Raw genomic sequence first — 12,433 nt, forward strand, 5'->3', positions numbered from 1 at the left:
ATGGTGCATGTTGTGGGGGAGTGCAACTGATCCTGTCGCACCAACGACTGCACAAGCCCATGTCGTCTGTGGCTGGCCCCCAACAAACCACAGCCCGCTGCTCGGGGCTGTGCCTGTCCGTCTGAGCTGGTGAATGCCCGCTCCAACAGCCTCCTGTCCAGCATCTGTCTGCATCTGCCTGCACCTGCAGCCCGCCTGTGCCCGCACCTTCGCCCGCATCTGCGTCTACGCCTGCATCTGCGTCATGTCGGCCCCGCCTCCCGCACTCGATCCCGCCAACGTCCAGTGGCTGCTTCACTATGGCCGTCGGTCGATTCTTCCCCGCTGCGTCAACTCCACCAACATCAAGACCATGACCTTCCCCGACAACCTGGGCGACATCCTGTACGCAAGCAACCGCTGCATGCCTCGGGCATGGATCGACAACCGCACGGCCACCAGCTACGCCTATCTTTCTGTCGTTCCCGCCGCCGGTCGCATCTATCTCAGCGACTGCGGCCGGAACTCATCCTGTCGGGCAGGATGCACCGTCGCCGCTCAGTTCTCCACACACACCTTGGATCCGTGCACAGCCAGCTTCTTCACAGGGGCCTACAGCAACAGTGACTATCTCTCGACCGAGTGAGTCACTGTCGGTGCGATGCTGGCTGGCCCAGGGACGCGGGATATCCCCGGATGTCGGGATTTGATGGATGGAGAGTCGCTGGATACAGCACCGATCGATTGGGAATCGCTGGACAATATCCCTTGGCCCCTGGCATCCCCCGCTTCCAAGTGGGATGCCTGTCCATGTCGGGTCTAACTGATTTGCATCTCATGTTCGTCTTCCTTTCCGTCTTCTCGGCTGTCGTTGCCCTCGCCTCTTGCATCGTAGCCTGTGGGACCCAAACTTCAACACACCGTATTTCGCATACATTACAAGGAGCTTTGGCGACTCGACCTGTGCCAACGTCAGCCTTGCTATTCGGAACCCCATCTACCAGAACTGCACCAAGATGCCGGACGGGAGCTACAGCGTCTACTCCAACACCGAGACTCCCGGACTGGTCTTTTGGAGTCGCAGCAGCGATGCAAACTGTTCAACCAACACCGGCGGCATATCCAGATTCACCATCAACACCCGCTGCAGCTCCAGCCAAAGTTCTGGCCTTCTTGTTGGTGGATACGAGCAGGGCCCGCTTCTCAACGTTCCAAGCCTCAACCTTTCGGCCCGCATGCCTGCGTCACGACCACGGCCACTCCCGCCGCCATCATACCCGTCGGGATACTCACCTCCGATCGGCCTCATGGTTGGGCTTGTTGTCGGGCGTAAGTGATTTGTTGCTCGGTGGACACCGCAGTCCATCCGGGATGCCCTTTGCTCGTCTCGATAGCACGCCGCCCCGGAGCACCCGATTCTGCTCGATGTCGTTCGTATCTGACTCCACATTCCCTCACTACAACATACCCCAGCGCTGCTTCTCTCCGTCGTCATCTTCACCATTCGCAAGTTTTCAAGTCTTGGCGCTCAAAGCGCTTTCAACTTCCAGCAGTCTAATTTTGGTCCAATGGTCATCGATACCCTCCCACGCTACACGCAGCAAGGATCAACTTCAGAAACCGAGCCGCCTCCGCCCGCAAGACCGTCACCGCCGCCATACGCAATGGACGCCGACAGCATACCCGCTGCTTCGTATGAGCTTTCCGACGTTCGGAGACAGCAGCAACCCGCATCACCTGCACTTGACGGCGAGCCGCCAAGCTACGGCATGCTGTATTCTAGTGAAGATGGAACTGTCGCCGAGCCACCTGCTTCACCAACCGGATCGACGGACAATATCCTGCGGCCGGCAGGCGACCGCAAGTCGGCGAATGGCTAGCCTCAATGCAACCGTTGGTTTGGGCCAGCCCGTTTGTTATCCAGGCGCAAAGGGTCTGCGACTACTGCGCTGGCTGTCAGAAAAATACAGAGCACGCCGGAGCGGATGATGCCCCGGCGCTTCCCCGTGGGGATGATGGACAGAGAAACAGCGGCTCCAGCCCCATTGCGTTCTGGGGACATGATTCCATGGTGATGGCAAAGGCAAACTTGGGAGGACAAAGCCGCGCCACGCGGCACCGCCACGAGCCAGCCCAATCAATATTCCCATATATGGAGGGGAGATCCATGTCGGTTTCGGCGGTGCTGTTTCGTTTTGGTTCGGTTCGCTTCGATTCGGCCAGCCCAGGCGTCCTCTGTCGCTCCTTCCGGCTCTATCGACTGCATCGACTGCATCGACACCAACAGACTGCACCTTTGCTTCATTCACCTCGAGCGCTTCCAGCCGCCATGGACAATCAATACGATGCTGGTGCGCCGCCGCTTTCGTACGAAGACGAGCAGGCGCTGCGCCGATACCAGCTCGAGCAGTTCAGGGCAAACCGCCTGGCCCGAATCCAAGCGTAAGCGATCCGGTGGCCCTTGCGTCAGTTCATGTATGCCGTCCGCAAGCCGGGCTGCAGCAGCTGCACCGATGTTGACTGTATGCCTTCGGCCGTGCTGCATTCCTTCGCTTTCCTCCTCCCTCCACCAGCGAAAAGCTCAAGAGCCAACGCGAGGCCCAGAGTATCTTTGCTGTGCCGAAATCCGTTCCGCATGAGCCAGTGCTGACAATGATTCATCCATGTAAGTGGGCGAAGCGAGTCGCTGCTGGCGAAAGCGTCGGAACAGCTGCTCCTGAACCGCTCGGCAGCAGAGCATGCGGGCCTTGATGGTGCAACCCACAGCGATCCAAGACCCGGATGATTGATGGCAATCTCGGTGGCAATCTCGGTGGCAATCTCGGTGGCAACCTCGATCTATCCAAGCCCTGCACATGGCGGCGCTGCTCAGATTTTCGCATGGGGCTGACCTCGAGCAACCCGATACTAACGCACGACTGCATCATCCCATCAAGCCCTCGAAACAGAGGCCCAGCCCGCCGCTCCTGATCCCAGGCCCAGTCAAACTCGCCCACCCTCGAGACCTGGAACTGGTCGTGTTCTGGCCACCAGCAGCTCCTCGCGCAGAGCACAGTCAGCCAAGAGCGACAGTGGCTCAACGCAGATGGCTGTCGACTCACCGGATGTGGAATCCCTCTCGACAGCAGCCGGACCTCCTGTGTCTTCCAGAACCCATGGCCCTGCGAGCGAGCCGTCCATGCCCCGACCTGGAGCTTCAATTCGCGCGCCGTCAAATCCCATGACGATGCCTCGATCCACCAGAGCGCCAAACCGCCCGGAGGCGGTCAGCCGGGCCAGCCGAGAGCCATCAAAACGACCAGCACACCAAAAAGATGCGCCAAAGCCGGTGGCATCCGCACAGGGCTTCCAGCAGCGAGGTGCCGTGCCGCAAAATGATCGCCCCAATACAGCTCGGAAGCCCCAATCCCAAACGACAGAGCCCAGCATTGCCGTGTCGACCCAGAAGAAGGTCTTGTCGGCATCGTCCTTGCGAGCAGAGCTGTCTTCAAGCCGCCTGTTCCGTAAAGTGTTTGTAGACGATGCTCTGAGCGCTCTGCCAAGCGGATCAGCTCCCGCAACGGTGGAGTCTGGCAATATGCCGCCTCGGCCCGACCTCGCTCCGCCCCCGTTTTCACTTTCGAACCCGATTTGCTACGAACGGTAGGCACTTTTACAGCCAGCATCCTGCTGATGCCATGCCCTGGGCTTCTATGCCCAAGCCAAGGTCGCAGCAGACTTACCTGGACACAGTGCCCATCCGCCACCGTGCGAATTGGGAATGCAAGACTCCGCATAGCGGGGCCTGGCTCGCCGCGAGTGCAAATGGAGCTACAGATTTCATGTTTTGCTCGTCGCTTCATTTTGCTGATGGTTTCGATTGCCTTTGTCCATGCACTTCCGCCGCTTCCCACGATGATGGATCAATGCCCAAGACCTCGCACGCCTCCCCATCTCTCCATCACAAACACCCGATGCACCCAAACGTCACCAACGTCTCGGTCGCTCTGGGAGTCCGAGAGCGACCTGGTGCCTCACCAAATCGAGGACTGTGTGTGTGCTGCTGAAGTCAGCGAAGATGGACGGTACATCCACCAGGCAACCAGCACACGGGATCGCCTTGCATCTACATCGGCTCCATCTACATCAGCCCCGTCCCATCAGTGCACAGTTGCAGCCGACCACAGAGATGCGCAGACCGACTCTGAGTTTTTCAAGGCCCAGATGAGGTATTTGAGGCCGTGCCATCTGCATTGAACCGTCCTGCTCGCACCTGGGCACCTTTGATACACTGACCCACACTGCATGCTCTCAGAGCTTTCCCTATCGGCACATACATGCTCTCGCGGCCACTGCACTGTCAAGTGCTCCACCACGACTCTAGCAAAGTCGTCGGCGAATATCGTCTGGATGTTCCGCCGCTCGATTTGTTTGATCCGCTGGATGCTATCGCAGCGGCAGAGGTGCGTACGAACACTGGTGCAAGGCAGATTGCATATCTTGTACTCCAAAGCCGCCATCCATCGCGATGTCGACACGGATGTTGCTTGGGCGAGTTGAGTCGTGGCGATAACCGGGGCTCCCTCCTTTGCAATCGCGAACTCACACTCACCGGTCGCACCTCGGTTTCTCGGAACGGCACGACGGATCTTTTGGGTGTTGCCAAGCAGGCAGGAAACGTGCGTGTCGCTCGCTTGATCTTCCAAGTGCTGGCTCTCACATCCTCCAATCAAAGCACCGTGTACTTTTTCAACGGAGGAAGAGACCATCGAGTCACGTCGGCAGGGCAGTCTATCGGCCAAAAGGAAGGCATTTGGACATTGTGGGCGCTCTACGAGGAAATCTGGGGCCACGACGAGATCGCCTTGATGGTGTTTACAGAGGCCGAGAAGCGTATCCGCGACGACGAGGTAAAGCGGGGAGATGCTTTGCGGGCGATCGACTGAGCGCAGGCAGCATTGCGGAGAGGTGCCGTATGGGCCGACAAGAACATCGCCGTGATGGAGAGATGTTGACGCCGGCATCGGCAGCTGCGCTGGCACTGGCACTGGTGCTGACATCAACGTTGCGCACGTCTCCCAGGAGCGGGCAAAGCTGTCTCAGAAGCTCAACGAATTCCTTGTGCGTCTCTCTGAACGAGAGCAAGAAAAGGTCGGTCATCGCACTTTGTGCTGCACTTTGACTCCCTGGCACCAGTATGCGAGAGGCGTTGCCGTCATTTATATCACACCGTTGCCGCACCGCTACCCCAACTGTTCGCTCACGACGCCATACATTCTGGTCGGTGCGCGTGACAGACTCCTGGCATTCATTCCTCCATCAGCTCAATGTCGAACTGGCTGGAAGGTGAGCGCAGTCTCGAGCAGTTTGCTTGGCGAGAGGGGGTGACACTCGTGCCCGTGGAGTGGTGTGAATACAGCAGGAACCATCGCCGCCGACTCGGTCTGAAGCATCCTGCACGCCTTTGTTTAGCAGAGTACGAACGAATCAAGCCTGAGCCTGAGACTGCCGCCGACGATACCCCCGAAAGCGACCCAGATCCGTTCGACGACGAGTCGTACTACCAGGATCAACTCGGCCAGGCGCAGCTCCACGACAGGGATGGTCATGCCTCAAGTCACAGCCTGCCGCAGCAAAAAACCGGTGCTGGCATCTTCCAGCGATCGACGGATGCCAAGGCGATGGGCGACTCCTTCGTCTTGGTTTCCGATGACCTTGATCTAGACACCAATCGACGTGCCCGCCCTGTCAGACGCAGTGGTCGATTCACGGCTCCTGTGACTGACAGCGATTCGGAGCCAGAGATTCAGTCCGCAGCTCATCGAAACTTTGGAACCGCTGCCGCTCTGGACAGAACTGCTGCTGGCGGACCACAGACTGGACACACAGCCGGTCTGGCACCTCCGCGGGTCCGTTCTAACAAGGAGCCGGTTTCAGCGATTGTCAAGACGCTTAGGCGGCTCAGCGTCGCCGACGACAGCCTGAGCATTGAAGAGCCACACGAAGACGACCTCGATGGGTTTGTCAAGATTGAGCAGTCGGGCCAGACCAAATCAACGACCGGACAGGCGGCCACGGGAACGCCAAGGAAGAAGCAGCTTGGCGTCAAGTTTGGTGCAGATGATGGGCAGGGAAGCTCCATCACGATTCTGACTCCGGTCAAGGCCAAGAAGCAGCAGCGAGAAGGTACGAGCTCGGTCTAGATTGGCGCGGTGTCTGCCCAACCCGACTGATATTGACACGAGCGCGCATACCCACTTCACAGAGCTTGGTGTCGAAGAGGTCCTGACGCCAGTTCGTCGCTCTCGCCGCTTGTTTTGCGAAGCGGACTATGTGGCCTCGGTCATGGACCTGGACGCAACTCCGACGACCGCCGGACAAATCAAGCGAGAGGATGCGGCTGTGAAACAAGAGTACGATGACGGGCGACATCATGGTCCTGGACGCCTGCATGACGGCATCGGAAAGGGCAATGTTGCCAACGATGACAGCGATGGCGACGGCGACGACAATGAGGGTGAGGATGACGATGACGACATTATTGTCATCAGCGCCTCAAAGCGCACGGGCTCAGTTGCCGATGCCCGCGATGTGGCCACTATGTTGAAGGAGCACGGCTATGCATTTGCGCCGAATGATGTAGGTATCGCGTGGCGGTTGCTCCGCTATTCCGGTCGCAGGGTGCACATGCGAATGGCGCTCGAGAGAGCAGCGTATCACAGAGCAGACCTGTACACTTCGATCCGTTGGGTCGCCCACACAGCTGACTCTTTTGCCCGTGCTTGCTTCAAGGCCCTTGCTCCTGCCAGTCGCAAGCACCGATAATATCCGTCGCTGGCGCGGGAGACAGCCATTGTGCATCATTGTCTATCCTCCAGCCCAGCATAAAAGCAAGCGGACTTTGCCCCCTCCACTGGCTTTGTATCCCCCATTCTGTCATCCTTATCTGATTTGTTTTTCGTTTTTTTGGCTATGCGTTGCGCATTCCGGCTGTCTCGACTGCTTGCACTAAACACCCAAGCCGAGACCTAGTGAATACTGAGTGCCGGATCATCATCGTGAGGCCGGACGGCCAATGCGTGCACCAGGACACAAGTTTGGATCTGTGTTGAATGAAGAGCGCCGAGCATCCTCCTCCTCCCATATCTCTATCTTTGCCATGGTTTGTCGGTGCAAAAGTCTGTATTTTGATGTGTGCGCATGCTCGGCGCTGCTCGAATTCCATAGAGCCCTGCTGTATCTGTTTCGCCCGGCTCAGAAGAGTTGCTGCAAAAACTCAGTGTGTGTTTTGGGGAAGGGCGGCAGTGCCTCGACGTGAGCCAGCGGCAGATGGAGACCCCGCTTGCTCTTGGGCGCTGCTGGTCCGCTCGAGCCATCGACCTTGCTCTTGGGGAGAGCCGTTGCCCGGGCCGACTTTGCCAGCTGGAACTTGTCAACGACAAAGTCCTCCAGCAGCTTGAATATCTCGGTCTGCGCCCCGCCAGCATTCATCGAGTGGTCCGAGTCCGGATAGATCTGCATCCGGTAGTTCCGGATGCCAGCCCCGGTAAGCTTCCAGACCAGGGCTGCGGTGTTTTGCCAGTGGACTGAGATAGAAGGAGACGCGAGGCAACGGAGGTGGCGTCAGTCGAATGAAATGCTGATGGCGCGCTGTTCCAGGTGCGGAGACATGACGAGAAAGCCCGCACACACGAAGGAATCGGGCTTGTTGCTGCAATCGTCTTGCACTCACCATTGTCGTCACCGGAGCCGTGGATGATCAGATAATCGGCATTTCGGAAGCCCTCCATTGAGTCGACCGAGCTCTGCTCGTATCCAGCACCGTTCATCGCCGGAGTCTTCATATAGCGCTCCGTGTACACGGAATCTGTGGCCAGCAAGCAAGGTACAGCACAGGCAAACGTGAGTGCCCCTGATCAACCGAGAGATATCGCGAAGAGACGCATCCTCGATCGAGGGATGAGCGGATTCGAAGCTGTCACGGACTACAACCAAACTCACCATAGTAATGCCAGTCCGTCACCGGCGCCACCGACACGCCAAGACTAAAGACCCTGGAGTTTGTTTCGATGACTTTGGCTGTCAGGTACCCGCCGTAGCTCTGTGGAGGAGCGGAGGGAGACGACAGTGTCAGTTGCGTTGCAATACGAGCTAGCCACGATTCATGGCAATCCTAGTTGCATTCCTAACACCCAGTGCCAGATGGTGAGCGGAAGACACTGTTTGATGGCCCAGACTCGGCCGACTCACCCAGCCCCAGATCCCGATACGGTGCTTGTCCACCCACGGCAGTGTGGCCATGTACTTGGCAGCGGCGACCTGGTCTAGGCTTTCGTACTGGCCGAGGCTCTTGCTAACAATCGTTCGGAACGCGCGGCCCTGGAGCCCGGTACCACGACCATCGACAATCAGCGAAACCACGCCCAGGGCTGTGAACGAGTACATGATATCGATTCCAAAGGTTTGTTGGACCGACTGAGAGTTGGGGCCGCCATAGCTGCAAGGAGGTGTCCACGTTAGGCTCGAATAAGTCAGGATGTTGCGTGACTTTCGCGCTGCGCTCACTGCCGGACGGAGCGGAGTGATGAGACCATCCGCGGAGGAAGGAGGCTACCGCACGTACCATTTCATCATGATGGGGTATTTGGTCTTGCCGGAGGGATCAAAGTTGTGTGGCACGATCAACTTGGCATTCATTTCTGCAATGGATCGGGGGCAGAGCGGGTCAGAACTCCGGACAGGACGTGGACGCATTGGTCGCGAGAGAGTCCGTGGTGGAGGCTGCCTCATGTCAAGTCGACGCGCTTGGAGAGACCTTACCATCTCCATCTTCGTTAGTGATGGTAAAGAACTTGACGGGTGGGAGCTGGAGATTGGAGAGTGTGCTCCGAAGTTTGTCGTTTCGGGTCAAAAAGGACGAGAATGGCTTTGGATTTGCCTCTACACGCCACACAGGGGACCAAATTTGAAAGCATGAGCAACGGACCAACAATCAGCGAGCGAAAATCGACAGCCAACCAGCGAGTGCAGTCCGCGATAGGACAGCAAGTGCTATGCATCATGTCCTTCAGCAGGGCTGACGCAGGCACCGCACCTCCGGTTCGCCTGGCTCTCTTGCTCCCGTCTCCAGACGTGCGGCTTACCATGGGCTCCCTGGACCTTGACGATCTTCGAGTACGGCACATCGGGCCCTTCGTAGGATAGCAGATAGTACTTGCACTTTGGGCTAAAGCTCACACTAAAAAACGCCTCCACGCCGACAGGCTTGGCCGGCAAGTCTCCAGGCGTGGCGTTGAAAATGGGCATGACAGGGACAAGCGTCGTCGCCGGTGGGACCGACCGCGCAGACTTGTCGGCGCCATGGGCCTTGGAGCCTTTGGCGTCGTTCTCGGCAGCGACGGCTGGAGGGGTGAGCTTCAGAGGCGTCGATCCGTCCAGATGGACGCTGTAGAGGTGGCGTTGCGTCGAGCCCTCTTGTGTGGAGATATAGTAGATGATGCCACGATCAAAGTCGATCCCGGAGATCTGAGTCACCTCCCACGGCCCGGTCGTCAACCACGAGGTTGGCTTGTTGGCCGACACCTTGGCGTAGTAAGCAATGTGCGTGTATCCGTTCTCGTCTTCGGCAAGCTCGACGTAGCTGGGTTCAGCGCGTCCGACAGCCGACGAGGGCTCGATCACATGGAGGGGCCGCAGCTACAGTACCAGCACGGCGCCAGAAGCATCAGCACAGAATCAGTACGAGAGATTTCAGAGCGCGAGCAGCATCGGCCGTACGCGGATGGAGCAACAACAGCAACAACAGTGACAACAGCAACAACAACGGACATAGCCCTCTGGTGCCACGCTATCGCCGAGAGCTCAGAACAGACTCGTGTCATGCTGCCCACCCACCTGATTGATCCAGGCACCATCGGGCGTTGTCTCCTCCCGCACAAGCGTGCCAATCCAGGCCGGAAGACCCGAGGCCTGGTCCGTGGTGAGGCTAACCAGGAACAGTCTCTGTGTGTCCTGGACACGGTTTGTCAGCCGGACCAGGAGCCGGCTATTTTCGTCGACCCAGTTCACCTCGACAATCAGCCGGTCATCGTCTCCAAAGTTGTGGAGGGGGTCAAAGACGACGGGGAGGTCGAGCGAGCTAGCATTGGAGCTCGAGGGAGTGGCGATGTGCAGCGTGACAATCGGGTTGTGGGCACCGGCCTTGGGGTATTTGACCGAGACCTCCTTGGGATACGACCCAGCACCCTTGGTTTCAAAGAGCTCGAGGTGGTACTCTGGGACGCTCGTCTCGTTGAACTTGAGATAGGCGACATGAGTGCTGTCTGGCGAGAACCAGAGGGCCGAGTGGGACGACAGGACCTCCTCTGGTATGTGTGCCGATCCGGTGCACATCCGCAGCAGCAACGTCCGAGTTAGCCATCAACACGGACGAGTGGATATGACCAAGAGACAAATCCAGTGACAGACGAGATATGTTAGTCAAAGACAGGGGAGCTGTGCCACGCCGATTCTGTTCGTCCAGACAGCGGCCGTCCACCGAGATCGGTTCGCGGCGTTCCTTGGCTGAGAGGTCTGGCACAGGCCAACATACCTTCATAAACCCAATCCGAGATTCCGTTGATGATGTTTTTGGAGCCGTCGTGGGTGAGACGGACCTCAACCGTGGAATCGACGGTGACATACAAATCGTTGTCACGGACCCACGCCTGCACCAGGGCGGACACATGATGGATGAACAGACAGATGGATGCATGGATACATGGCAAATGCAGTCAGTACGTGAATGGAGTCAGCAACACAGCAGGCGTGATGAGCTGTTTGATTCAGATCGGCTGCATCTACTTGCCAAGTGACACGGATCCCAGCGCATCCATCCCGTTCACACACAACTTACAATCGAGTGGCCTGAGGGGCTCCACAGCGCCAAGGCAACCTTTCCGCCCCCAATTTCGTTCGGAATGTGGTGGTCGGACGACGATTGCGCCAGCTTCGTGGCAGTCTTGTCCTCGGTATCGTAGATCCAATAGTCGGCGAAGACCGAGTGTCTCCAGCCCTAGCAGCCGCAGAGGCAGTGGCGATGGGAGGGGGAGAGCAACGGACTCGTGTCAGAGGAACCACCATGGCGCCGGATTGAAGGCTCCGGGCAGCTGCGTATGCAGTCGGCGGGATAGGCTGGCAAGTGGATCTGTCTCATCCATATTTGCTCACTTTCTCGGCGTTCGTTCCCAGCAGCAAATACTTGGCATCGGCAGAAAGTTGGAAAGTGGAATAGTAGATCGGATTGCCGTCGCTCTGTTTCAAGTTACGAGCGGCACGTGAAGCCAGCATTTGCCATTTTGAGATTGTCGGTAGCAGGTCGATTCGGTGCGATCCGCGAAAAGAAGAGTGGAATAGCCGAGGTGAGTAGTCGGTCCAGCCAAGCGACAGCCCAGGCCAAGACCGATGCTGAGCAAAGCGAGCAATCGACTCACATCCTTCAAATCTGCGGCCTTGGCCAGCGAAAGATGATAGCTGGAGTTTTCGACATGCGCCAGCGATAGGTCGCCGCTGGTCTGATTCCGCACGAGATGAGTGCCGTCGTCTCCTGTGGAAGGCCGCCAACCGCAGATCCGAACGAAAGTAAGGGCGTGAGTTTCGAGGTGAGTGGGGAGAGAGGAACAGAGAGCCGTGCATGGATGACAGGGCTGTTGGGTGGGAAGGTACATGCGAGACGGAATCCTGAGCATGGCTCTTCATTAGATGTCTTTCTTTTCCTGTCGTGCACGAGGGCGGCACTGGCGCCGGAAAGTGAGCATGGAGTCTGAGACGAAACAGTACCCGCTGTTGTCCATGTCAGCGAGGCGTAGTCCGGGAAGAGCAGCAGATCCTGGGCAGTGTCGAATCCAAAGGGCTTGCGGTGGTCTTTGGAGGGCTCGCCCAAGATGACTGAGTCGGCGTGGATAAAGTTGACCGAGCAGATAGAGCGGCCGCAGGGCAGGCAGGCAGGCAGGCAGACAGGCGGAGTGATATCGTTAGTCGATTGTACCCATCTCGTCACATCAGCAAGAAAGCTCTTGTTCAGGATGGCTCCCTTTGCCCCGAATAGCGGATGAGAGCGACGAAACACAGCGACTGGGTTCAACCTGGCTTGTAGGAGACCAGAGACCGCCGAGCTCGACCCAGAGCCAGGCCAGCGAACAAAACAGGCCAAGCAAGGCTGCATTACCATCGACCGAGCCAGAGCCCATGACGGCGCTTATGATCACAAAGACCAGCGACGCCGCCAGGAGGAACATGAGACACCATGGGTTCCGCAGGATGCGATAGATTGGGTAGTGGATCTGGGACACGGCCGGCGTAGAGGCTGCGACTCTGCGCTTGCGACGGCTCCGTTTCTTGGAGGACAGGGACGACGGCGATGGCGGCACCAGAGCGACGGACTCTTCGTCGATGCCGGACATCAGCTCGGAGAGAGGCATCCCGGCCTCGGGATCAT

At 58.1% G+C, this 12,433-nt stretch overlaps 3 protein-coding genes across 3 annotated transcripts; 2 read left to right on the forward strand and 1 right to left on the reverse strand.

The window, feature by feature from the left end:
• Positions 1-49: 49 nt before the first annotated feature.
• On the forward strand, positions 50-2,004 carry BJ171DRAFT_510185 (uncharacterized protein). The gene is made up of 3 exons (XM_053111465.1): positions 50-621; positions 875-1,308; positions 1,453-2,004. Exons 1-3 carry the CDS (start codon positions 134-136, stop codon positions 1,857-1,859), a joined length of 1,329 nt encoding a protein of 442 aa, XP_052965350.1. The 5' UTR covers positions 50-133; the 3' UTR covers positions 1,860-2,004.
• A 3,219-nt stretch (positions 2,005-5,223) lies between these two features.
• Positions 5,224-6,927, forward strand: BJ171DRAFT_148783 (uncharacterized protein). The gene is made up of 4 exons (XM_053105762.1): positions 5,224-5,304; positions 5,434-6,144; positions 6,224-6,597; positions 6,751-6,927. Exons 1-4 carry the CDS (start codon positions 5,286-5,288, stop codon positions 6,781-6,783), a joined length of 1,137 nt encoding a protein of 378 aa, XP_052965351.1. The 5' UTR covers positions 5,224-5,285; the 3' UTR covers positions 6,784-6,927.
• A 285-nt stretch (positions 6,928-7,212) lies between these two features.
• On the reverse strand, positions 7,213-11,286 carry BJ171DRAFT_425421 (dipeptidyl peptidase IV N-terminal region-domain-containing protein; the record flags this gene model as incomplete). Its single annotated transcript, XM_053107717.1, has 12 exons — positions 7,213-7,544; positions 7,691-7,825; positions 7,960-8,059; positions 8,209-8,455; positions 8,582-8,657; positions 8,779-8,884; positions 9,091-9,306; positions 9,358-9,654; positions 9,853-10,322; positions 10,550-10,664; positions 10,853-11,011; positions 11,167-11,286. 12 exons carry the CDS (start codon positions 11,284-11,286, stop codon positions 7,213-7,215), a joined length of 2,373 nt encoding a protein of 790 aa, XP_052965352.1.
• Between the last annotated feature and the right edge of the window lie 1,147 nt (positions 11,287-12,433).

The sequence above is a fragment of the Polychytrium aggregatum genome (genome assembly GCF_025602895.1).
Source record: "Polychytrium aggregatum strain JEL109 chromosome Unknown BJ171scaffold_25, whole genome shotgun sequence".
NCBI classification, from domain to species: Eukaryota; Fungi; Chytridiomycota; class Chytridiomycetes; order Polychytriales; genus Polychytrium; species Polychytrium aggregatum.

Bases quoted from the DNA above. Each gene is read 5' to 3' on its own strand.
- BJ171DRAFT_148783 (XM_053105762.1), top strand. The intron at 6,145-6,223 runs GTACGAGCTCGG...CCCACTTCACAG, and splicing joins CAAGAAGCAGCAGCGAGAAG to AGCTTGGTGTCGAAGAGGTC. The intron at 6,598-6,750 runs GTAGGTATCGCG...GCTTGCTTCAAG, and splicing joins ATGCATTTGCGCCGAATGAT to GCCCTTGCTCCTGCCAGTCG.
- BJ171DRAFT_510185 (XM_053111465.1), top strand. From the start codon at position 134: ATGCCCGCTCCAACAGCCTCCTGTCCAGCATCTGTCTGCATCTGCCTG. The intron at 622-874 runs GTGAGTCACTGT...CTTGCATCGTAG, and splicing joins AGTGACTATCTCTCGACCGA to CCTGTGGGACCCAAACTTCA. The intron at 1,309-1,452 runs GTAAGTGATTTG...AACATACCCCAG, and splicing joins GGTTGGGCTTGTTGTCGGGC to CGCTGCTTCTCTCCGTCGTC.